At 41.8% G+C, this 26,063-nt stretch overlaps 3 protein-coding genes and 2 long non-coding RNA genes across 13 annotated transcripts; 2 read left to right on the plus strand and 3 right to left on the minus strand.

Annotated features, from left to right (window-relative positions):
• Positions 1–661: 661 nt before the first annotated feature.
• Positions 662–891, minus strand: LOC118513146. Its single transcript, XR_004906421.1, has 2 exons — positions 830–891; positions 662–756 (listed from the first exon to the last, which is right to left on the minus strand). It is a non-coding gene; the product is annotated as an uncharacterized LOC118513146 (long non-coding RNA).
• A 12,219-nt stretch (positions 892–13,110) lies between these two features.
• On the minus strand, positions 13,111–16,198 carry LOC118512467 (probable ATP-dependent RNA helicase CG8611). Of its 3 annotated transcripts, XM_036056957.1 has the most exons (6): positions 16,021–16,191; positions 15,846–15,954; positions 14,258–14,354; positions 14,021–14,187; positions 13,585–13,831; positions 13,111–13,524 (listed from the first exon to the last, which is right to left on the minus strand). In XM_036056957.1, exons 1-6 carry the CDS (start codon positions 16,063–16,065, stop codon positions 13,353–13,355), a joined length of 837 nt encoding a protein of 278 aa, XP_035912850.1. In that variant the 5' UTR covers positions 16,066–16,191; the 3' UTR covers positions 13,111–13,352. The 3 variants fall into 3 exon arrangements, with proteins under 3 accessions (XP_035912850.1, XP_035912840.1, XP_035912858.1); XM_036056947.1 differs by having other exon boundaries at positions 14,258–15,954; positions 16,021–16,194; XM_036056965.1 differs by lacking the exons at positions 13,111–13,524; positions 13,585–13,831; positions 14,258–14,354 and having other exon boundaries at positions 14,063–14,187; positions 16,021–16,198.
• Positions 16,199–18,864: 2,666 nt separating this feature from the next.
• Positions 18,865–20,326, plus strand: LOC118513064. 6 transcript variants are annotated; one of them, XR_004906393.1, is made up of 5 exons: positions 18,865–18,992; positions 19,413–19,617; positions 19,679–19,842; positions 19,903–20,029; positions 20,116–20,300. It is a non-coding gene; the product is annotated as an uncharacterized LOC118513064 (long non-coding RNA). The 6 variants fall into 6 exon arrangements; XR_004906391.1 differs by having other exon boundaries at positions 18,914–19,033; XR_004906396.1 differs by having other exon boundaries at positions 18,940–19,024.
• On the minus strand, positions 20,290–22,181 carry LOC118512782 (uncharacterized Golgi apparatus membrane protein-like protein CG5021). Of its 2 annotated transcripts, XM_036057705.1 has the most exons (5): positions 21,972–22,179; positions 21,841–21,917; positions 21,699–21,766; positions 21,406–21,626; positions 20,927–21,302 (listed from the first exon to the last, which is right to left on the minus strand). In XM_036057705.1, the coding sequence occupies exons 1-5, from the start codon at positions 21,984–21,986 to the stop codon at positions 21,066–21,068; spliced, it is 618 nt and encodes a 205-aa protein (XP_035913598.1). In that variant the 5' UTR covers positions 21,987–22,179; the 3' UTR covers positions 20,927–21,065. The 2 variants fall into 2 exon arrangements, with proteins under 2 accessions (XP_035913590.1, XP_035913598.1); XM_036057697.1 differs by having other exon boundaries at positions 20,290–21,302; positions 21,406–21,766; positions 21,972–22,181.
• On the plus strand, positions 22,151–25,980 carry LOC118512762. Its single transcript, XM_036057664.1, has 5 exons — positions 22,151–22,173; positions 22,477–22,699; positions 22,764–24,059; positions 24,155–24,462; positions 24,582–25,980. The coding sequence occupies exons 3-5, from the start codon at positions 23,902–23,904 to the stop codon at positions 24,917–24,919; spliced, it is 804 nt and encodes a 267-aa protein (XP_035913557.1). The 5' UTR covers positions 22,151–22,173; positions 22,477–22,699; positions 22,764–23,901; the 3' UTR covers positions 24,920–25,980.
• The last annotated feature ends 83 nt before the right edge of the window (positions 25,981–26,063 follow it).

Below are 26,063 nucleotides of genomic sequence, written 5' to 3' on the forward strand. Positions count from 1 at the left end.
GCATGCATTTTGCCAGGAACAAGTAACGATCCACGTTTCGTTACAGGGACATGTATTCGTTGCTCTCTATGTTGCCCTTGTGCGAGCGATATGTTTGTAATAGGACTTGTCTGTTGCTCTCACGCGTTTTGCCAGGTACGAGTCACGATCCACGTTTTCGTTACCGAGACAAGTAACTGGTCGACGCCATTGATCAAGTTGATTTTATAAAAAGTAAAAAATAAAATGAAAAAATGAGGATTTGTCTAACAATTCTAATAATTTTCCAAACTCGTTCCAGGAATAGGGATGAATTTGTACCTGTTGTATCCAGGTATTTTTCATATTTGGACCGGGTCAGGTGAGTTACATTATTGTATTTGTTCTGAACCACCAGGTCCAACGGTACTTTCCCTTCACTACTAGACACAGGCTAGATTGAAGTGGAGGATGGCCAACCCAACTGACATTTTATAGCAGGCTTATAGCGTTTTTCGAGTTCTTTTACCTAAATCTCTAACCATAATCTTGCCTTAGAGAGCAGCAGATTTAGGTAATTATAACAGTTCGAACGCGTGGTTTCACGTAGTTTTTTCACCCATTTTCTTCGGATCCAAGCTGTCATAGGCCAGAGGCGCTATGGCAGCGCAAATCAAAACAAAGCAAACAATAACACTAGGAGTAGATTGTGATATTACGCAGATGAATTTTTATTTATTTCACAAACCCGTTCACGTTTCTCACTCTCCGTTGCACTCCTCGTGTTCGCCAGTGTTCCTTTAGGGGGGGAAAACAAGACGGTGAGTTGAGAAATGGTGCTCTTCGTCGTAGATGAGATGCTGAACCATACCTCATCTCTCGCAGAAAACATGTTACGGGAAGCGGCAAACACGAATCGATCGTCACAAACTGAATCTCCAGGCTACCGCAGCTCACCTACGCGCAAATACACGATTAATCCTAACACCATCTGCATTCAAGCACCGGGTCATGCGCCTCGGCTTATCCGTGCGTGTGCAATATCCTCTCTCCATCACATTCAGAACACGACTGTCGCTCAGCGTGCTCAGGGCAGAGCGAATAAAGAAAGAGAGAAGCAAAAATTTGCAGGGGTTTCCAGACGGTTTTATAATGCGCGCTGCATGCCAGTACCAAAACGGCGTGCGAGAAACACTACGACCGCCCCTGCACACATGTGTTCGCTTTCTCGCACTCCAGGGGTTCTCAAGCACAAGGTCATGGTTCGAGCAGTGCACGACACATTGCGGAAAGCGAGAAAATGTTTGAACGCCACTGTTTGTTTTTTTCACGCCGCGATCAAAACAGCTCGATGTAAGGACGATCGCGGCACAGTTGTTTAAGAAATACCCGGGCGTTGCCGATGTGTTTCGGATGCGTCCGAACAAGATCAGGGTCACCGCAAAGGACCGGGCTCAAGCCAACGTCATTGCGGCTGATTGAGATTTTACGGAGCACTACCGGGTTTACATCCCTGGTAATCTGGTTGAAGTGACCGGCGTGATCAAAGATTTCGGTTATCCGGAGGAGGAAATTTTGAACTTTGGGGTGGGAGCTTTTCTAGCACCAGATACCCCAAGGGTTAAAGTGCTTGAGGCAAAAAAGCTTTTTAAGCTATACGCCTCATGCAAAAATGAGAAAAAGTATGTCTCGACCTCCGCCCTCCGGATCACGTTTGAGGGAACGGTACTTCCGCAGGCCCTCATCCTAGAAAGCCTTCGGATACCCATCGACCGGCCATACGTGCCAAGGGTGGCCACCTGTTCGATGTGCAGCCGGATTGGACATGCCGATCCGTTCTGCACTCGCAAGATTTGCTGCGGAAAATGCAGAGGGGCTCACGTTACCGAGGAGTGCCAAGCCCCATCCCAAAAATGCTCGCATTGTCGGGAGGAGTGGCATGAGGTAGCCTTGTGCCCTGTGTATCGGAAACTCCAGAAGGAGCAGACAAAAACTGTAGCCGAGCGGGCACGCGGCTCATACAGCGATGCTCTCAAGGGAGCAAACGCAACGAACCCTTTTGCAGCTTTGGGTACAACTGCAAATGGCGAGCCTAGTCCGACTGCACTCGAACAGGTGTCAATGTGATCGGTAAAGACCACGAGAGTGCCTTACAAAAAGGTACAGCGGAAGGTTCTAAAGACAAAAAAAAAGACATTTGGCACCACAGCGCCACGTTAAAGTTTCTTCCCCCGGTCCAAAACGTGCCGCTGATCCCAAAACTCCCACCCCCCAAATTGCCAGGAAGCAGCCCAAGAAGAAGCGATCTTCTCGGACCGAAGCTCCTGTGGAAAAACTAGCTTTTCCGCAGAACCCATGAGCTTCCCGAGAACTCCCACCCCGTCCCTGTCCGAGATCCTTGAGTCCCTCCTTTTGACCCTTAACCTCCCGCAGCACCTGCACATGATCGCAACTTGGGCCCTTCCTTTCTTGAAGGGGATGATCAAACAGTGGCTGGCTCAATGACCATGCTTAAGTATGATGGTCCGTTTGGATGATTAATGGCTCCTACGGCTACTATCATACAGTGGAGCTGTAGGAGTTTACTTGGCAAGCTAAACTCCTTTAAAGCATTAGTGGGCGAGCACAACTGCGATGTGTTTGCCCTCTGTGAAACTTGGCTATCGGATGACATTAAATTAACCTTCCCGGTATATAATATAATCCGTGAAGATCGCGTTACTAGGGGTGGGGGGGTACTGATTGGTGTTCGAAAGAGTCACACTTTCACCAGAATACCCACCCCTAGACAAGAAATAATAGAAACTGTCGCAGTTAAGGCAAAACTGGGCGTCCTTCATGTGACAATTGCATCTATTTATATCCCCCCGATAGCCAATAATGAAAAGGAAAAATTGAAAAGTTCAAAGAGGATCTTGGAAATTTAGCAGCGGACCGCTTTTGATCCTGGGAGACTTTAACTCCCATGGAATCGACTGGGGGTGCGATAAGGATGACATTCGCACTCCTATCATCCGAGATATCTGCGACAGATTTGGTTTTTCAATCTTAAACTCAGGAGAGGCAACTAGGATGCAGACACCTCAAAGTAGGGCGAGTGCACTGGACCTGTCTCTATGTCCATCAGCAATGGCCCTGGATTTTAGTTGGAAGGTGATCCAGGACCCTATCGGCAGTGACCACTTGCTGAGAAATTATTTCCTATATCAAGGGAGGATGTCCAGTAGATGAAACACCCGTTAATTGTGACTTAACGAGGAACATCGATCATTCGCTTGACTTGGAAGATTTGTCTCCTGTCAAGGAGTACGAAAAACTTATTTCATTGATAAACAAGTGCGCCCTTGAGGCCCAAACAAGGCGCTCCCACCAAGCAAGGACATTTAAAAAACCTCCCACTCTTTGGTGGGACAAGGATTGCCAAGCGGCTTTTACCAAGAAGCGTGAGGCATTTAAAGCCTTCCGGGACACGGGCTCGAGGTCCTTATATGAACAATATAAAGGACTGGAGAGAACGTGCAAAAACCTGTTGAAGGCGAAGAAAAAGGGTTATTGGCGTAGATACGTCAATAATCTAGACCCCGCCACTTCACTTAATTCGCTTTGGGGAATGACTAGAAGGATGCGAAACAGCAACAACATCAATGAGAGCGAAAGCTTTTCTGGCGAGTGGCTGTATGAATTTGCCCACAAGCTTTGTCCCGATTTCGTTCCTGCGCAAAGCTTTGCACAACATGCGCCTAGTGACCCTAGGATGGATTCACCGTTCACAATGGTAGAGCTATCACTTGCACTCCTATCAAGCAAACATTCCTCCCCAGGTCTGGATCAGATTGGTCTTCAAAATCTTCCTGACATAGGGAGGAAACGTCTGTTAAGTATTTTCAACAATATGTTGGAGGTCATCAGCGTCCCGCAAGAGTGGAGAGAAGTGAAAGTTGTCACTATCTTGAAGCCTGGCAAACCGCCATCAAGACACGATTCGTATCGGCCAATATCGTTACTGTCGTGTCTGAGGAAACTCCTTGAAAGGATGATTCTTTTTCGGTTAGAAGAATGGTTGGAATCAAACAACCTTCTCTCGAATACCCAGTTTGGTTCTCGTAAAGCGAGGAGTACTAATGACTGCTTAGCCCTTCTGGTTACAGAAATAGAACTTGCTCGTGCACACAAGCAGAACATGGGATCTGATGACGCAGGATACTGCTTTCGGATTCTCTGGTGTTTCTAATTTGCTACTAATGCAAATAAACTGGTGCTTTGGTGTGTCGTACTCGTGTACTGTAATTAAGACCTTTTCCATGTGCTTTTCGCTTTGATTTGTTCACTATGTTGTTTTTTTATCTTACTGTCAATTTAAAAGAAAAACAAGAAGAAGTCTCTCAGACGTTAGCCTAGGCCGTAGTCTAAGTAAATTGCTGCATACAACTTGCATGCAACACAATTCCACTATTTACATTTAAGAGGGGCGCTAACATCCCGGCTACCTTGAAATACCCGTTATTTCAACACTAATCTTGGAGTGGGAGTAAAGCTATTTTAGCCACTGGACGCGTGATTGTTTTGCCATCGATGGTCTTTAACGAAACTACTCGTACTATATCATCCTTTCCGGGGTGAAGTGAAACAATTCTAGCTAGTGGCCAATGTCCTGGAGGGACATTGTCTTCCTTCAAGACTACTACCCTTCCTAGTTCGACCTTAACGGGTGGTTTGCAACCCTTTGTTGCCCTGGCTTGAAGTTGTTGTAGGTATTCTGGGTACCACCGTGCCCAAATAGCTTGCATAATCTTTTGAGTGCGTTCCCAGTGAGTTAGTCGGTTATCAGGAATCTTTGTGACGTCTACCTCATAGACCATTTGAAGGTTAGAACCAGTTAATAAATGACCCGGTGTTAGTACTTCAAGATCATCAGGGGAGTTAGGAATAGGAGTGAGTGGCCGCGAATTCAGGCACATTTCAACACGTGCGCATAATGTTAAAAAATCTTCGTACAATAGTGTAGATGACCCTAGCTCCTTCAGAAGATGATGTTTTGCTGATTTCACAGCGGCTTCCCAAAGCCCGCCGAAATGAGGAGCTCGCGGCGGAATAAACTTCCATACAATCTCGTTCACAGCACACCAGTTGAATAGAAGCTCTCGTGATTTGGGATCGGTTTTCAATTGTCGGTACAATTGATGTAGAAGATTTGATGCTCCCTTGAAGGTCGTGGCATTGTCGGAATGTAACTCCTTCACCCTTCCACGACGAGAAACGAATCGTTGTAGAGCAGCGATAAATGCTTGCGTGGTAAGGTCGCTGACTACCTCGATATGAACCGCTCTCGTTGCGAAGCATACAAAGATGGATATGTATACCTTCCGTGGTGTGGTTTTCCTCGTTCCATATTTTACAAAGAAGGGACCGCAGTAGTCGACTCCAGATATCGAGAATGGAGGCGCTGGAACTACTCTGCTACTTGGCAAATCAGCAATCGTCTGAGTGATGAATATAGGGTTCTTCTTAAAACATGTAACACAACGATGATAAACGGACCGAATGAGGTTTCTCGCACCCATGATCCAAAACCGTTGTCTTAACACAGCAAGCATGAGTTGTGGGCCGGCATGTAGTTGTTGTTTATGACATGCTTCGACTAGCAGGACTGTCAACTGATGTTTTGAGGACAAGATTATGGGATTCTTAGTTGACATCGGAAGATTTGCTAGGTTGAGTCGCCCACCTACCCGAATTAATCCGTCCTTTCCTAATATGGGTCTAACCCATCTCAGCTGCGATGATCGTGCGAGAGGATTCCCGCTAGTCAGGGCATGTAGTTCGTCAGGAAATATTTGTTGCTGATGTAGACGACACAAAGTTACTTCAGCTGCTTGTAGTTCAGACGATGACAGCCACCTTGGATGAGTATCTTCTGGCAATTCGATAGAATGTTCATCTCCTTTTCGATTCTTTGCCTTCGTTAGCAGCCGACGACAGTATGCAAGAACGCGAAGCAGCTTGGTATATGACGAATATTTCGCGAACAATTCATCGTAGAAAGTAGATGCTACAGCTGCTGATGCTAACATTGTAGTGTTTCGACGTTCTTCTAATATGTCAGCAGTTTCCGCAGGTGTAAATTTACTATCAGGCCATTGATTTTCTGCTTGGGAGAGCCACGAAGGTCCAGACCACCATCTCTCAGCGTCTAGAAGTTCTATTGGATCGAGACCTCGGGAAATGTAGTCAGCGGGATTGTCCAGTCCTGCCACATGTCTCCATTGGCTTGTGTTCGTGGTGTCTAAGATTTGTGAAGTACGATTTGCCACGAACGTCTTCCATCGACAAGGTGATGCGTTTAACCAATGAAGAACTGTGGTTAAGTCGCTCCAAAACGTTACCTTCACAGGGTTGAAGCGCAATGCTGCCGATACTTTACTAAGAAGTTGAACACTCAATAATGCAGCACATAGTTCTAGCCTTGCAATGGAATGATGCGTTTTTATAGGAGCAAGTTTAGATTTGGCAACTAGTAGACGAATAGAGACAGCTGAGTCTGTCATCGATCGTATGTAACAGCAAGAACCGTAAGCCCGTTCGGACGCATCTCCAAAGATGTGTAATTCGCAATCATCTAGGTTACCGCTTCCAAAAACGTACCGTGGGGTGTGCACATTCTCTAATAGATGAATATTTTGTTGGAAAGACTTCCAAGCATTTTGGAGTTTCGTTGGTAGATGTGCATCCCAGTCAATAGGTTTATCAGTTGTCGGGTCAATTTTTGTCCAAGCCCTCTGCATTAGTAACTTCGCCTTGCAAACAACAGGCCCTACAAGTCCCAACGGATCGAATATTTTGGCTACAGACGATAACAATGTGCGCTTGGTCACAGTCGGCGGCAACGTGATGTTCTTGAAATTGTAGCTAAGCTGATCAGTTCGAGGAAACCATACTAGACCTGCTGACGGCAGGATCAGTTCCAAGGTTGTGGCAAGAAGGTGTGGCTAAATCTTCATCGTTGATATCGTCTAGAACCCGTTTAGAGTTTGACGACCACTTCCGTAAAACAAAACCATACTGCTGCAATAATCTGGTCACAGTTTTCTGCAATACAGCCGCAGACTCGTCGTCACTGGCACCAGAAAGAAAGTCGTCGACGTAGAAATTATTCTTGATGGTTTCTGCGGCGATCGGGAATGATTCCATTTCGTTTAGTGCTATTTGATTTAAAGCTCGAGTTGCTAGAAAAGGAGCACAAGCAGTTCCATACGTAACAGTTTTTAGTTGATAGCTCCTTAACTCTTCTGCAGCATTCGGTCGCCATAGGATTCGTTGCAACGGTTGATCATCGCCATGTACCATAATCTTCCGGTACATCTTTTCAATGTCTGCAGTAATAGCGACTCGATGGGTACGAAAACATAAAATCAACGAAAAAAGATCTGGTTGAACAGTCGGGCCAACATGGAGTATGTCATTTAACGAATGACCAGATGTAGTTTTGCACGACGCGTCAAAAACTACTCGTACCTTCGTCGTTGTGCTTGATTCCTTCTGCACTGGATGATGCGGTAAATAGCAATGGGTAATGCTATCATCTACAGGTTCATCCAGTACTTCCATATGCCCAAGATTTTCGTACTCCTTCAAGAATTTTCGATATTGATCATACATCAAAGGATTCTTCTGCAATCTGCGTTCAATGTTTAAGAATCTTCTCTCCGCAATGGCTTTGGAAGCACCAAGCTCAATCTTTGAATTTTCTACCTTTGGCAACCTGACCACAAATTTGCCTTCACCGTTGCGAGTAGTCGTTTCCGAGAAGAAAATCTCGCATATGTCTTCTTCTAATACAGCCGACGGAAATGATGGAAGCGTAGCTAGCTCCCAGAATCGCCGGATGGTTGTTTCTAACGTATCCTGACTAACAACCGCGTTGTTTGATACGTGACGATTCTGGTTTGTCGCTGCAGTCGGTCCAGCAACTGTCCATCCAAACTTAGTATTTACCAATACTGGCTTATCAGATCCAATGCTTATTCTCTCGTTTGTGTGAATGGCCCAAAACGCTTCTCCGCCGATCACTAGATCAATCTGGCTTGGCTTGTAGAAAAGTTGATCGGCTTATACTAATCCCTCAACTCTCCATCCGTTGGTATTCACTTCAATCGTGGGAAGGTCTGCAGTCGGAGAATCTAAAACGAGAAAATTTAACCTGGTGTTGAATGGTTGTGTCTTCGATGACACAACCACATCTACCGCTTCACGAATATGGTTTTCTCGTTGTCCAATACCCAAGATAGACACGCTTGCCGGACGTTTGGGATTAGTCAGACGATTTGCGAGAGCCGTCGAAATAAAGTTGGACATTGATCCCGAGTCCAATAAAGCCCTTGCGTTAAACGTTCTTCCGTCATCATCCACAACCTGTACTGCTGCCGTTTGTAATAATACAGTTGTGCTTTCCGGTGCGGCAGTAGTTGCAGCTACAATGTTTTCAGCCGCTGGAGTCTGCACCACCGGGTCTACGTGTAGGAGTGTGTGATGTCGTTGATGGCACTTGTGGCATTTAAATTTTGATAGACATCTTTGAGCGATGCGTCCAACTCTAAAACAATTCCGGCACAACTTATTCGACGTGATGATCTCTTCTCGCTGAGCCGCTTGCATTCCCTTGAACATTTCACATTGGTGTAAGTAATGCGGCTGTGTACAGGCATAACAACGTATGAGGGGGGATGGCACTGCACTAATACATGCAACACCCTTTGGATGTTTCGGGCCGGCTACCTTACTCGTACTGGGTCTTTGCACCTCTGGCGTCGCTTGAGCTGTCGCACTAAGAATTCTCAGCCGTCGTTGTAAAAACTCTTGCAACTTGATGTACACGTCTTCACTATCATTGCTGGTGTACTCCTCCCAAGCTAGAAGGGTTTTACTATCTAGCTTATAAAAAAGTAGATTGCACAGTGGTGTGTCCCACTGATTGATGGCTTCGTTCAATGCACGCATTCCTTGACTTAGTCGAGTAAATTCATCGCAAACTCGGCGCATTTCTTCGGTAGATCCGTTCCTCATTGGTGGGATGGAGAAAAGGGCCTTGAAGTATTCACGTTTAAGTGAACGTTTGTTGTCATAACGTTGTAATAATGCCTGCCACGTTGTGCTGTAATTTTCTGCTGTAAGCTGCACATGCTGGAACCGTTTCGCCACTTCACCCTTTAAAACAGACAACAGGTACTGCAGTTTCATTACAGCAGGCATGTCGTCAGCCTGATCAATCATCGATATAAATCGATCTTTGAAACTGATCCAATCCGTCGTGTTACCATCAAAGGTTGGTAAATCAAGCTTAGGAAGTCGCAAATTCGGCGTAGTTGTAGACTTCCCCACATCCGCCTTATTCCTAACTGCGAATGACGATGGTAGTTTTGAGGTTAGGAATCCCTTGGCTTCACAAAACTTGTTGTAAAAAACGTTGCGTTCGTTGAACAACTCGACCAGCTTATCTTCTTCTTCTTCCAAGCTTTCTAACTTCACTTGCGCCGCATCATACGCCTTCCACATTGCTTCCAAATTGGATAACCTCTCTTCCACTTGATTGGTTTGATCTTCGGTGAATCTGCTTACAAATTCCTCGGCTGCTCGTAGCTGTGCACGGGCGCGAAGACTCGCAATCTTCGCTTGTGTTTTCTTAGTTTCGGTTGCCATCTCTCCAAATCAAAGCGAAAAGCACATGGAAAAGGTCTTAATTACAATACACGAGTACGACACACCAAAGCACCAGTTTATTTGCATTAGTAGCAGATTAGAAACACCAGAGAATCCGAAAGCAGTATCCTGCGTCATCATTTGCAATTTTCCTGGATATGCAGGGGGCATTTGACTCACTTTCACCATACAAGCTGAGTCAAAAATTAGAAAATGTGGGGCTGGGTCTAAAATTGAACAACTTGCTGTTCAACCTTTTGTCGGAAAAAGCTATGTATTTCAACAATGGTCATGTGCAACTAAAGCAGACCAGTTTCCATGGACTAGCACAAGGGTTCTGCTTGAGCCCCCTGCTATATAACTTCTATGTTAGCAAAAAAGATTCTTGTCTAGCACCAAACTGCAGCATTAGACAATTGGCTGACGACGGCGTCATATATTTTGCAAGCAGGGACGCCGCCGAAATACAACTGGCTTCACAAGCCACTTTGGACAACCTTGCCGAGTGGTCTGAAAACCTTGGTATCAAGTTCTCTGCAACGAAAACTGAGATTGTAGTCTTTTCCCCTTTTAGCGACACGACGAAAAACAGGGAGAAAAGACTATTTGACCCGAAAATTGATGTCTTTTTGTACGGTGAAAAGATATCAACTACCGACAATTGTCGATACCTTGGTGTTTGGTTCAACTCAAGGCTAAACTGGAGTACACATACCACCCATCTGGTGCAAAAATGCAGCAAAAGTCAATCAACTTTCTAAGGACAGTCACAGGATTCTGTGGTGATGCCGCTGAAACTACGTTTTGAAATGCTGTCGCTTCGCCTTCTAGTCCGTTCTTCAGTATCAAATCCCTTGATCGAAGAAAATTTTAAAGCGCCTTTAGAGACAGGTTCTAAGAGCAAAATCTTGAAAATCTACGAAGATTTTGTTGCCCTACAAGTGCATCCTAGCGCTCCACAGGCATTAAACCGTGCTGCCTTTCCTGAGACTTACAGTTCCATTTTAACAACAGATTCCTCGTTGCACGAGGAAATTAAGACCATACCGAATGATCTTCGTCCGATGGTAGTTCCGGGCATTTTCAGGGATAAGTATGGCCATTTAGACCAAGGTAGCCAGTATTATACTGATGGATCATCCTCTAAGGAGGGCACCGGATTCGGCGTTTTTAGTGAGTCCGCCGAAGCATTTTTCAAATTGCGGGAGCCGTGTAGTGTCTACACCGCAGAACTAGCCGCAATCTTGTACGCACTATTGATGATAGCAGCGAGACCTGCGGATCAGTACTTCATCTTTACAGATAGCCTTAGCGCTATCGAAGCACTAAGATCCCCGAAGACTGTTAAGAGTCAGGATTGCCTTACCATCAAAATCATAGAACTGCTTGGCTCAATGTTCGACAACGCGTTCAGGATTTCGCTAATTTGGGTGGCTTCTCATTGTGGAATTCCCGGCAACGAGAAGACAGACTCCAAAACAGGCGTCCAACAAGGCGCATTTTACGACCGTCCGATCTCGGCCCGAGAGTTTCTTCGTCTATCACAGCAACTTTTCCTGTCTCGCTGGCAGAGCATGTGGGAGGCGGACGAACTCGGGCGATTCCTTTTCTCGATCTCTCCGCAAGTGTCCCTGCGGCCTTGGTTCGGTGGGCTCTCTGTTGACCGGGCATTCATACACATGATGTCTCGACTTATGTCGAATCATTTCGCGTTGAATGCTCATCTGCAGCGTATAACTCTGGCTCAGACGAAGGTGTGTGGCTGCGGTGACGGATTTCACGATGTGGATCACCTTCTGTGGTCCTGCGTGCAGTTTGAAACTGCAAGACCCTCCTTGTTAAGCGCAGTCGAGAGCATCAGCAGACGACCGGGTATAGAAATAAGAGAAGTGTTGGCGACTAGGGACCTCGCCTACATGAGGCTTATCTACCGATTCGCCAGAGACAACGGTCTCATCCTTTGATTCCGCATCCCCATTATCCTTTCAATCCACATCCGCCACTCCTTTTGTTATATGTTGTGTTGTCGTTGTGGTAAGTGTTTTATGTAGTGCAATGTGTGATCCGTTGACGGAGCAATTGCATTCGAGGGCAATTTTCTTACTGCCGTTAAAAGCAGGCAGGCTTGTGTTTTTTTTTTTTTTGTTTTTGTCTGTAGTAGTGTGCTCCAAGTCAGTCCAGCTTTGGTACGGCGGGGTCGCCTGGGTTGGCGTTAGGCTCGGGAGTGGTCGTCAGGTACACCCTCGTAAACAGTGGAGTCACTCCAGCTGTTGCGAGATGGAATCCGCCGATCGCTTTTGAGTTCGATGTTGACTTGGTCGATCACGGGCTGTGCCATTGCATGGCTACTTGAAGAACATTGAACGCAGAAAAATTCATGTTTGTACTGTCCAAATAACTGTGCTTGTTTGTTTCAGTCCAGACCGACATCACACACTACAATAGTCAACCGGAGCGAACCAACCCCCATCGAAGCCATAGCCACAGCAATAAAACCGGACCAAAAAACCTACAACACACACACACACACCCACACAATAGAAACGGACAGCAACCACCCATCTTCCCTGCACAACCGAGCATGCCCGGGATATGGCAAATAACTAGGAGGAAATGCCTAGTTAATTTTGTTAATTGTTTTTTTTTCGTGAATGTAATTCACAGTCACCACATTCAGTGGTGACGATACGGCATCAGTCCGTAATACTTCATAAATAAATAAATAAATATATAAATATTTATTAATTTATTATTTATTTATTTTTTTTTAAGGCTAAAGTCTGAATTGGTGCCACCCCACTCACAGACACTCATTTTTGCAACTGAGTTACCTAAAAGGGTATATTTTCAGACTTTTTAGTGTAAGTATTTATTTATTTAATATTTTTACTTTTTTTTTGAATTGTTATAAATAATTAATAAAAACGATTTCTTACATTTTAGCATAACTATTACCTAAATTTGAGGTAACTCAATTGCAAAAATGAGTGTCCGTGAGTGGGGGGGGGGGGGGGGCATCGATTCAGACTTTAGCCATTTAAAGTAACTCAGTAGCGAAAAGTGAGTGCCGTGAGTGAGGGGGGTGGGCATCTATTCAAACTTTAGCCCTTTTTACTATATTTATTTATTTATTTATTATTTATAATTCTCATAAGCTATAATTACTATAATTTTTAACACTTTTGCTTTACTATTACCTAAATTTAAGGTATCCAGTAGTAAAAAGTGAGTGCCGTGAGTGGGGGGGGGGCATCTATTCAGACTTAAGCCCACAAATCGAAGGGGAAGCCAGAACGCTACGTGGCTGGCACACGAAATCAGCCTGTAAGATACACGCGTACTGGTCATGAAAGTCTTAGCTTGCCGTATTCATTTACAAGTTCCATTACCGTTCTTTTCCTGCATAGCACGATAGCCAATGTGATATTCTGTCTCCTCGAGTAAACACCAAACGCTCTCTTCATTTGGTTACAACATATTCTATTTTATTTCCGATCCAACAATGACACGTGGTCGCTCATCATCATCGTTTCACTCAAGTTCTAGGGTCTCAGCCCCTAGGACCATGATACCTATAACAGTGCAAACAATACACGCCAGCTATGTTTAATACAATCGAATGAATCAAAATTTGCAGTATGATATTTTTATAATCAACATTCTTTAAATCATGAAGTATTCAACTGTAGCAATAATTCCACTTAGTTTTTAAATGCTTTTAATTTTTTGCGCGCAGGACTAATTCCACTTTCGAATTCAGAAGTGTTGAGCATACGCGATCGTTTTATAGAATCTACAAAATTTCTGGAACCGATTCCAATTGACCGTTCAAAAGATCGTCCATGTTTCAGGGATCTTAAATCATCTTTGTTCCTAAAAATATACAATACTTATATTATTTATTACCAATAGCTAAACGATGCTCGAACATACCTGCCAGACAATTTTTTTTTATCTTGTAAGAGGTTGAGTTGCTTGCTGTTATGTTGTTCTTTTCGTTTAAAAACAGGATTACCTTTGCCTCCGTGTTTCTGGTCTGTATAACCTTGCAATAAATGTTTTGGAGCGTCGCGAAGACCCAAACTTTTTGCATAATGACCCATGTGAACAGCTTTTATATAAAATATATGTCTTAGCTCTTTGGGAAAGTTTGAGTAATATCTTACCCAAGAAGTGAAGGCTGTTAATGAAAGAAAAAAATTATTTACACAGGTTTATCACATCACATGTCGTTATAAAAATGTTCCAAAGGCTATACAGCTCAACCACACATTGAGTTGAAAAAAGTGTACAATTGAGTGTACCACTATAAACTGTACTCTACTGCTGTACCATGAATGAATGAATCTTAAATATTATGCATACGTACCTTTTTTAGCACCGTCAAACAGCTCATTTTCTTCATTTATAAGTTGCTCGTAACGATGTTGAAACTCAACTGCTCGATACTCTTTTAATTCGGAATTGCATTTTGTATCACTATTGATAAATCGGCCAAAATTTCGAATAACACCTGTAGCTGATTGTTCTTTAATTCTGAAATATAAAAAAAATTCGTTGAAATATAAGAAGACAATTAACGATTTCTGATAACATGAAGCGTCACCTGATATGTTTGTTTGAGAGATACTTTATGAAATCCATTTCAGATGGCTCAATGAAGAGTACCGCTTTGCCTGATTCGCCTGCTCGCGCTGTTCGTCCTACACGATGTACATAATCAGCTAGTATTTGTGGAGCATGATACTGTACAACTAAATCAACTAAAGGAATGTCGATGCCTCGCGCAGCTACATCGGTACAAATGAGAACCGCTGCAGTTGTCTCCCGGAATGCATGAAACACTGAGCATCGTTCAATTTGTGTCATACGACCGTGAAGTTTGTAGAATTTTAAACCAGGCAACAAAGCATTTTTTCCTGACTCATTTTTGTTGTCAACTCCAATGCAAAGATCCTTCTCAACATTACTAGATTCATTTAAGCAGTTTGTACCAAATTTCTGCAAAGTGAGCACCTCGATCATAACATCGTAATGAAAATCAACTAGATCTTGCGTTGCCATAAAAACAAGTAGTTTTGAAGGCTTCTTTCGTTGCTCAGTCACAATTAATGCGCTTAATGCTACAAAACGCAATTTAGGTGGAACTATTAGATATCGTTGTTTCACTGTATCAGGCATAGAAACATATTCTGTAATGTTAAGAAGTTGATCTACGCAATATGGCATATCATTGCTAGAAGAAGTCTGAGAAAGAGAGACCTCACTTGTTTCAATAAATACGGGATCGTTTAATGTTAATCCGGCTAGCTCCTTCACCGAAGCGGTTAATGTAGCAGACAGAAGAACAGTTTGTATCTTATTGAATTGAATGCCTTGTTGTCCATTATGAATCGCGTCGATTATTTGCTTCACATTTTTCTCGTATCCTAATTCTAGCAAACGATCAGCTTCATCTAATACCAAGCACCGAATATCAGTGAATTTAAGGGATTCTGTATTACGAATATGGTCACAGAGGCGTCCAGGCGTTGCGATGAGTATATTCAAACCAGCACGAAGCCTGGCTTTCTCAGTTTTACGCTTCTCTCCTCCAGTTAAGTATCCAGCTACGATCCATTTAAATGGCTTTAACAATTTTTGTATTAACTCGTAGGTTTGTATAGCAAGCTCGCGTGTTGGAACAATCACTACAGCCTTAATACCTTCGGATCGGCTTATCTGAGGTCTTATCACGTGCAGGTTTTCTACTAGAGGCACAGCATAAGCGAATGTCTTCCCAGAACCAGTTTGGGCACGAATAAGTGCATCATTTCCCTTAAGTAACAAAGGTATTGCTTTGCTTTGCACCATAGTAAGCTGTTTAAAGTGCAGTAAATCAGCTATATTTTTCTTCGAATGTGAGTGAATATCGAGCGATTCAATTGAATGATTACTGAACAACTTTTCTTCGACTGGACGAAATTGTGAATTTTGAATCTTAGTAGGTATTGTTTTAAGAAACACAATTGGTTTTACAGCTGCAATTACATTGGAGGATTTGTTGCAACTGGTATCTTGATTGTTTTGCTCACAAACTATATCTTTAGAATCTTCGATACTTGAATGTTGAAGTATTGGTTGATGGATGCCTCTGGAAGACTTTTTCGCAATCGCTTTAGCTAATAAACTCTTAATTTCATTCGCATTATTACCACGTTTACGCGCTACAATAACATTAGCAGCTTGTACTTTGCTAAAGTTCATAGAGATTTCTGCATTTTTGTAATTTGTTATAGACTGCTCAGCACGACATGGTATAACCTAGAAACAAACACACACACACATTATTTATCGATCCTTACACGTAAACTAATAATTAGATATCACCTGTTCTGATTCATCGGAGATAAAACTACTTAAGATCAAATCCATTATCAAATTGATCCAAAATCTATAACTATCATAAAGCACAAAAAGAATTAAAGCAAATTTTCTTCACGTTTTCACCACGCGGCTTGCATTTCAAGCAACATCAAATGTGTCAAACAGATACTTGACATAACTTGTCTCTCAAAGCGCCCGTAGACCAAGGTATATGGATATAGGAGGTAGAGTTGTTTACAACAAGGTATGTAGATATAAAAGGTAGAGTTGTTTAGAGCAAATTGACATTTCTCGACTTGACATAACAGTTCCTTGGTGATCGAGGGGAAGGGTATTGAGAAGAGGGTAAAAGACTCGAGAAGGCCCCCCCTAGAATCTTTTGTGTGCAGCACTGTGGCCTGTCATTTTTGTTGTACAGTGGGATTTCTGTATGGTCAAAACCCATTTGATGTAAACATTGTGCATTGTTCCTTAATACTGTTAATAGACAGCGAGTAGAACTTGATACAATACATTTTAACAAGTGGTTTGAGATGATGATATTCTTATGTTTCCTCCTTTGCTGAATATCAATGCACGGTAACAAGTATTCATCGAATTACTGTTCCGTTACCGTCCGAGAACGCCGTGCATGTTTTAGGCCCGATTGTTCACCCCTAGTGCGACTGAAATCTAGTACGAAGCTCCTGTAACCCAAAATGAATGGTAGGGTTAGCGGAGAGGGGATTTTAATCAAATAATAACAATATTTTATTCAACTTTCTTCAACCAATTTTGACCACACTGAAAGCACACTAAAAGCTCACTGTGAAGCTCTCGTAACGTGTACTGCGGATTGCATACCTTTAGGCGTAAATCCTACAGCGCCTAACAAATTTTGTCAGGGGGGGGCCTTCTCGAGTCTTTTACCGAGAAGAGTGATGGAAGCGTCGGAGGAGGCGCCGGTGGTGGTATCGCTTGCGATTTTTTGCCGAAAAATGCAACCAAATATCTTCAATCCTCTGTGGGACAACATTTGATATGCGAAGATGACCCTTAAATTAGCGAAATTGCGCAAGGAACTGAGAATCGAGGCTGTTTGTTCGTGTTGGTAGCCCCATACCATATGATTTTATAGACAAACTCTGACACAACTCGACTAAAATGTCGCTCTGTCAAATCGATAAAAATTCACCTTCTAAACAAGGTATGTAGATATAGAAGGTAGAGTTGTTTAGAGCAAATTGACATTTCTCGACCTGACATAACAGTTCCTTGGTGATCAAGGGGAAGGGTATAGAGAAGAGTGACGGCAGCATCGGAGGAGGCGCCGGTGGTGGTATCGCTTGCGATTTTTTGACGAAAAATGCAACCAAATATCGTCAATCGTCTGTGGGACAACACTTAATATGCGAAGATGCCCCATAAATTAGCGAAATTGCTCAAAGGACTGAGAATCGAGGCTGTTTGTTCATGTTGGTAGCCCCATACCATATGTTGTTGTAAACAAACTCTGACATAACTCGACTAAAATGTCGCCCTGTCAAATCGATAAAAATCCACCTTCTAAATACATACACCTTGCTTCTAAATACATACACCTTGATGTCGAATTCATTTTTTCAGACCGGCATTTATCTGTCAAACGTATTTTGACAGAAAATCACTGATGAAAAATCCAAGGTATGTAGATATAGAAGGTAGAGTTGTTTAGAGCAAATTGACATTTCTCGACCTGACATAACAGTTCCTTGGTGATCGAGGGGAAGGGTATTGAGAAGAGTGATGGCTGCGTCGGAGGAGGCGCCGGTGGTGGTATCGCTTGCGATTTTTTGACGAAAAATGCAACCAAATATCGTCAATCTTCTGTGGAACAACATTTGATATGCAAAGATGACCCATAAATTAGCGAAATTGCTCAAGGGATTGAGAATCGAGGCTGTTTGTTCATGTTTGTTGCCCATACCATATGTTTTTGTAAACAAACTCTGACATAACTCGACTAAAATGTCGCCCTGTCAAATCGATAAAAATCCACCTTCTAAATACATACACCTTGGAAAAATCCCTCGTCTAATCAAGGTATGTAGATATAGAAGGTAGAGTTGTTTAGAGCAAATTGACATTTCTCGACCTGACATAACAGTTCCTTGGTGATCAAGGGGAAGGGTATTGAGAAGTATGACGGCAGCGTCGGAGGAGGCGCCGGTGGTGGTATCGCTTGCGATTTTTTGACGAAAAATGCAACCAAATATCGTCAATCGTCTGTGGGACAATACTTAATATGCGAAGATGACCCATAAATTAGCGAAATTGCTCAAAGGACTGAGAATCGAGGCTGTTTGTTCATGTTGGTAGCCCCATACCATATGTTGTTGTAAACAAACTCTGACATAACTCGACTAAAATGTCGCCCTGTCAAATCGATAAAAATCAACCTTCTAAATACATACACCTTGCGTCTAATAACCCCATAAGTCGCCCTTTCGCAGCCCTTCGGACAGCCCGTCGGGCTCAAGGTGTATGTATTTAGAAGGTGGATTTTTATCGATTTGACAGGGCGACATTTTAGTCGAGTTATGTCAGAGTTTGTTTACAAAATCATATGGTATGGGGCAACAAACATGAACAAACAGCCTCGATTCTCAATCCCTTGAGCAATTTCGCTAATTTAAGGGTCATCTTCGCATATCAAATGTTGTTCCACAGAAGATTGACGGTATTTGGTTGCATTTTTCGGCAAAAAATCGCAAGCGATACCACCACCGGCGCCTCCTCCGACGCAGCCATCACTCTTCTCAATACCCTTCCCCTCGATCACCAAGGAACTGTTATGTCAGGTCGAGAAATGTCAATTTGCTCTAAACAACTCTACCTTCTATATCCATATACCTTGGTCGGGCTGCGAAAGGGAGCCTTATTATATGACATTTGCAGCCTGGGTTTGGGATCAAACAAGTGGTGTCAACCCGCGGTACTGTGTTATCGTAATGCTGGTAAACATTTATTTCATTTGCTGATTGCGATGGTTGGTGCTGTACGTGAGATCAAATGATACAGAATGCGTGAAAACATTCTACGAAAAAAACCGTGAAACACTGTCCCTTCCTTACGTTTCCCTTATATCATGATACTGTGTAAGGAAATACGACAGGAATGGAGCTTTGTGCGTATGAAATTTCCGATTGCTTCAAACACTATACTGGAAGATTCTTTTTAGCTTTTTTTTGAGAGAATAGTTTTGCGGAACCGTTTATGTTTATATGCTGCTCGTGTAGCGTGATGTTCGACTGAACGATTGAAATCCGTCCAGAACGACATAACGCTTAACTTCTGTACCTTACTGTGCCTGAACCTCTACCAAACACTGTGACCTAAATTATACCGTTTTAAAGTTTGTTGTATTTTGTTTTCAGACATCTCTGCACAGAAGACAACTACTGGATAAATCTCGACCATTGATGCCGACAATAATTTGAACAGTAGACAACCGACCATTGCATTCACCGAAAAGATCAGGCGTGGTGCATTAACGGAAGGTTTGACTATGCGGCACATGCGGCTTTCCGTAGTCGGAAGCGTACGGTGTACACGAAAAATGGAAAAGTTTTCCCGATTCATGTGAGTTTCATTGGATACAGGAACATATTATCAATGCTTATTACTGTGTTTTGTTATACAGGTTCTATCTTACACTCCAACATGAAAGGATGTGTTCCTGCATAAACCAGCAAGCGGTACCTGAGATGAATTGCCAAAGAAATCCTTTTTCGATCGGCAGTATATGGAACCGTATTTTGAATACTCGGAGAAGATTTTCCCACTAGCCATACCGCGCACGATAAAGTCTCGCCCACATGACCATAATGATGCTGAAATATATTTACACGTGTCTCTCATTTACAGAAAATTATTTTGAAGCTGGTTGAGGACTACATTTACGTTGCTGCGGGGACACATCCGATATGAGATTCGACATTGATCGTTTTACACGAAGGATGATCGATTTCGAATCTCTTGTGTTTTTTTCGTTGTGAGTATCTATTGAACAAACAACTGCTTAGGACATAGTGCTGATCAATCGGATAAATGCTACTGCAATTATGTTTGCTATTGCAGGGTGATGTGAACATTGTCTTGGCACGTGATTGTCGTGGACAGCTTTAGCAACGTAGCTTTGTATGTTTACACGACCAGTGTATTTTTTGCGAAAGATAAACGCGACGGGATTTTGGAAATCCGACCAGTTCACCTGTCAATTTTAAATAAACAAACAATGGAATAAGCGTTAGATACAAGCAAAATATATTATAATTTGTTTTATTCACGACGTTTTATCCATTTTGAGGTAATTAATAAATCATTTAATTATTAATAAATGTTCTCTCGGTTACACGTGCAAAACAAATGCTCCTTCGCACAACACAGCTCAATCAAACATGGTCACATTTTTGCCGATGGAACGTTGAAGCTGGTAGAATTGTTTTCCTTGTTAATCCGGGTTATTTACATTAATTTTTATTGAAACATTGGTTAATCTTATTTTGCGGATCATTATTTTTGCTGGATTGAGTTCGTCATGACCGTTTTTGTTCCTGGTCGCCCGATAACCAGAAAGTAAACAAACTTATTGGTCATATTTTAAAAGCTTCAAAAATATTCTACACCAACTAAGCTACTGTCGCGTTGGGAAAATCGCCAACAGTCTAGAGGAGCTTTAACATTTGCACCATTTTGCAAATTTTGATTGATATTGGAAGGGTAGAATGTAATTATGCATGCGTTTACACGTATTTATTCAGACACGTTGTCTATTTTTTATGGAGATTATTATTTATATTATGGAGATTGATTAATTATTTATGAAACAAATAATTTTCTGCCAAACAAAACAAGAGTAGTAACCGAGCACGCCCGGGATAAGACGAAGTATCAGGGAGGAAATGCCTTGTTTATTTTTTTGTGAATTTTGTGTATTTTTGGACATTTGAATCTCGTCAGCACTTGCGGTGCTGACAATACGGCCGTCATAATTAAAAAAAGAAGAGAAGCATTTTTCTACACTATGTTTACATTGTGTTTACCAACTTGTTATTAAACTTGTTATTTGTAGATACATTATGGTTATTACCGGAAGTAATGTCGGTCCCGTTTGTAGAATTCATGAAATTTACCGCGTTTTTTAGAACTTGACTTTTCACAAAGTCAGTTGTACGAGTGCTAATATTTGCTGTTGTTCCAAAATTGCATTTTACATATCCATATAGATTTGCTCCATTCAAAACAAGTGCAATAACCACTAGCAACTGTAATGCAGATACAATCATAAGGTTAGAAAAACATTGAAAAACTGTAATTTGTTCATATTGATTTAGTATCAAATAAAATAAAGTCATAAAATTTTCTTACCAGCCACTTAAATTTCATACCAAACAAAGCAGTTATGAAGAAAAATGCCCATAAGATAGGACTCGTCATCAGTGCAATCCAGAACACACGTTTCTCGAGGTAATTAATTTTCGTTGCATGGGCTTCATTTTTTGATTCAAATATCCAGTGTGAAACTCCATTGTCATCGACGTAATTCCACCAACGCAGTCCGACAAGTAGACGGCCGGTAATATTCTTCACTGTCCAAAAATCAGCCGATAATAGCAAAATCACGAATACAAAACTCGTTATAAAACTATCACTAAACCAACCACAAAACAAGTATGTTGCTATTGCAGCCGAGCGGAATGCAATGTGGAAAAATGTCACGTATGCATGTCTGAGAAACGAAAATAAGACATTTGGTTTATTTTGTAGAACGGTAGGTCTTCTATTGCATTTGTTATTACTTACACAACCCGATGTGTCACCCTATCTTCGGGATTTACATGATCATCATCGAAAGGAACGGTTTCCTCCAGCAAGGGAGCCTAGAAAACATTACTTTGTCACTGTAATAACATTTTTAGGTAAAGAATATTTACCGAAGCGGCAGCCATCGGAGCAAATTACTTGCTGGAATATATTGGAACTAGATAACAATTCAATTGACAAGGATGCAATATGTGTTGGATGGAACTATGAAAAAAATAACTCTACAACGCCGAGTTAACACAAGCTACAAGTCCGATGCGAAATAGGATAGTTGCAGCTTTCCTTTCCTACGCGTTCCAGCTCTGTAACAAGGTATATGGATATAGGAAGTACCTAGCCTGCAATCGACACGCGAACGGGCAGCTTTTGTCTATTTACACTACTAGGTTGACGAGTTCACATGCTTTTTAATCATTTTTTATTGAAAATAAGTTGAAAATCCATTAGAAACTAATTTTAATACAAAGTTATTAATTTATTACGTACGTTTTCATAACATTCTTTTGTTTATTCCTTAATTTTATGTTTTGTATCAAAAATCGTGTTTATTAATATTGTTGATGTTGGTACTTTGGCCGTCATTGTTGTTGTTTTTCTATATGTCATACGAAACAGGACACACAAATTAAGCAAAACAGCAGCCAACAGCAACAACTGAACGACTGAAATAGTGATATTTTAAGTGAATTGAAAAGATTTGTTGTTATTCACAAAGAAAATATCATAGAGAAACCTTTCGCGAAACGAATTAGGTACAATTCTCATCTCTATCGCAATCACGATCGGGTCTTAAAAGGCGAACAGGATAATGAGCTCCTATCTTGCGGAAGTGCAAATGGTAAGAGACAGATATAAGATATCTTTATAGTTCCCTTTTTGACAAATTTATTGTTTAATTACAGTTACTCTTCAATTGCCCAACGTTCATGATGGTTCCACGTATGAGCTGGATGATAATCATCTCACACAAAATGCTGGAGAATATGAAAATACTCTAACAACAGAATACGGTGATGGAGCAGATGACAATGATGATCTTGATGAAAGCATTGACCACGTTGTCGATTATCTAATTGAAAGTTCTGATGAAGAGCTAGAAGATGAGCTATCTACAAAAGAATAGCTGCTTGGAAAACCAGGAGAAGTTTTTAGCGGCGGACTCGCACTACACTAACTCGGCGTGGACAACGGGAATGCCGTAGCTCGATCAGACGATTAGCCTTTTTTGCTGAATAACCAGGAGAAGTATCTAACCGTGGTTCTTGCTTGGCTTAATTTCGCCTAATTCTTCCGACGGAGTGGGGAGGCACCAAAGTGCGTAACCAATTTCCGGAGGGAAGGCAAAGGTGAAACTTTCCCGATTCTGTATGGATACCCAAACAATGAAAAAAGTTTCTTCGTTGAGGTGTGGATTACAAGTCAATTTTTATTCTCAAAAAACCTGTCTTATATACTAAAACTCCGTGGGAAAAAGAACATGAAACAGCATTACATCGATCTCCTTTTTCCTAATTCGGTATGCTGATGCGTTGACCCCTGCCAGGCGTCGGCTAGTGTAGGAGGTCTGTAATGTAACAATGTCTGGCGATTGTTACCCTATCGTTTTATGACCATGGGTAATGCATCATGCATCTGTGGTTCAAATGCGTATGTTTATTTTCCTATTGCCTATTGCCTGCGCGTCGTTTATTCTATTCGTCAAGTTGGTCTTTCCTTCACTGCCCTACGACCGTGCCTTGATCTTCGCGATGGTCGTTTTTTCAACTTACTATGTCTGGATATTGTCCCCTTTCTGATATTTCCAATAACGCACCATACTTTCGTTTTCCTCATGGTATGAGGTATCTCTGTGACTCAAGGTTGTTTTCCTAAGATAATATTTTCCGATGAGAATTTATCTTAAACAAAAATATTTATTGATTTAAAGTTGTTCATCTAACTCTTGCATGCCGTTAGTTTAGCTCAATTTTATTTTGTCGCGTTCGCAACAGCATCCGTTACCGGGCGTTATCCACAAATGCCTCGTACCGCTCGATCAATATGGTACTTAAACTTTTTCAACAAGCTCACGTTAAAGTTCCATCAACCGCTAAGACGTTGCTGAAAACGGATCGCAGTAGCTCGACGCAGATAGCGGAAATTGGCGGTGGACACTTTTGGTATCGCGGGATAAAACGATGCCTACAAAACTATTTTCGGTGTGTGCTTCAAATTGTTTTATGTTTATTTTATGTGTTATTTGCAAAAGTTCCATGTTAATCCATTGAATAACCATCACTACTTCTGTTTTTAGTACTAAGAAATCACCTGCCACCCAGCTATCCCTAACCATATCGATCGATGGTCTGCCTTTACATACAAATAGCAGCATTCAGTTCTGGCCAATCTTGTTTTCTATTCATGAGCTGCCCCAAGCACCGGTTATGACTGCTGGCATCTTCTGTGGAACGACCAAACCCGAATCTGCAGAAGAATATCTTCGTCCAATGGTGGTCGAAATGAATGATTTGATGCAGCGTGGCATAATCGTTCATGGATGTCATGTCGCCATAAGACTGCGCGCAATCGTGGCAGACACTCCTGCGAGGGCATTCATCAAAGGTAATGATTGATAAAATTATGCTTTAGCGGTTAAGACATTGTGCACAGTCTGTTACCCTTTCCAGGATAATATAATTTATTGTAGCGTCTAACTATTTTTTCTATTTTTATGTCGACAGGAATCAAGGGACACACCGGATACGACAGCTGCTTGAAATGTACCGTCGTCGGCAAATACAGTCAGGCAGGACGTACAATGACATTTCCTGGTACAAACGCTCAGCAACGAACGGATAAGTGTTTTAGGGACAATGCATACCCTGGACATCGCAAGACGGAAACGCCGTTTGGTGGATTTGCGGTTCTTCAACATCATCAAGGACATACCAACAGGAGATCGACTACACTGTGTGGATCAAGGTGTCGGCAAGCACTATATTTTAGGCTTTCGGGATGGAACGTTGAGAAAGCAACGCTGAACGACAAAACAATGTGTTCAAATATCAAACCATATTGAACAGATTAAGTTGCCGACAGAAATTCATCGCAAAATACGTCCTATCAAGCAGGCACATTTTTGGAATGCGTCGGAGAGCGCGTCTTTTCTTCATTATTCTGGGTTCGTAGTGCTGAAACCCCATCTTACTGATTGTGAGTACAGACATTGCTTACTGCTGTTTTGTGCTGTGACATTGCTATCCTCTTCAGTTTATAAGGAGAAGTGGCGTTTTGCTGGCCAATTATTAAACAAATTCGTTGAGGACTTTGAAAGTGTGTATGGTGAACAACATATAAGCAGTAATGTGCACATATTGCAACATTTGTATGAGGAGGTGGAGCGATTTGGACCTTTAGCATCCTTTTCCACCTACCCATTTGAAAATCAGTTGAAATGTTTAAAAAAATTATTACGTAGTGGATGGAAGGAGCTAGAACAGGCAATCAACCGACTTATGGAATATGAGGAGTATTATATAGGAAACCCTTACACAGCATCAAAGCCCTCTATTTCCAAACGAGGGAATATAATAACATTTAACCTCCAGAAAGATTGTGTGCTTCAAAATAACGAGAAGAATTGTTGGTATATGAGCAAGGATAACAGTATTACCAATTTCAAACAGTTAATGGCCAAATGGAAGATGGCAATGTGCGCATTTGCGGGCGTAGGTTGAATGAAAAAAACTTGGCTTTTGATTATCCTTGTGAGTCAAGTATTTTAAACGCTTACAAAGGATCCATTAAAAATTTAGATAAGTCGTTTGTGTATATATGCCCGGGGCAAGTTAAATGTAAATTACTTGCTATACCAAGCATTCGCGATGAAATTATTTTTATTCCTCTGCTGCATACACTTGTGGAATAAATTCAATAAAAAATAATGTAAAGGAAGTTATAACTGTTCGTTATTTAGTACACTTATTTAGCTGGAAAAAGAAGGTAATTGAAGCTTAAAAAATATGCGAATATGACAAAGTATTGTTGTTAAGCGAATACCAGATAATCGCAGCGGACTAACGAAATGTAAAATGCAGTATCAAGAGGGATTAATAAATTTAATCAGGTTGTACATCCAAATATAGTTGTTTAAGTATATTGTATTTTATTGTATGTAACTTAATTTATAACTTACTTAACTAATTTAATGACTTAAAAACTAA

This window comes from Anopheles stephensi, chromosome X (genome assembly GCF_013141755.1).
Source record: "Anopheles stephensi strain Indian chromosome X, UCI_ANSTEP_V1.0, whole genome shotgun sequence".
NCBI lineage: Eukaryota > Metazoa > Arthropoda > Insecta > Diptera > Culicidae > Anopheles > Anopheles stephensi.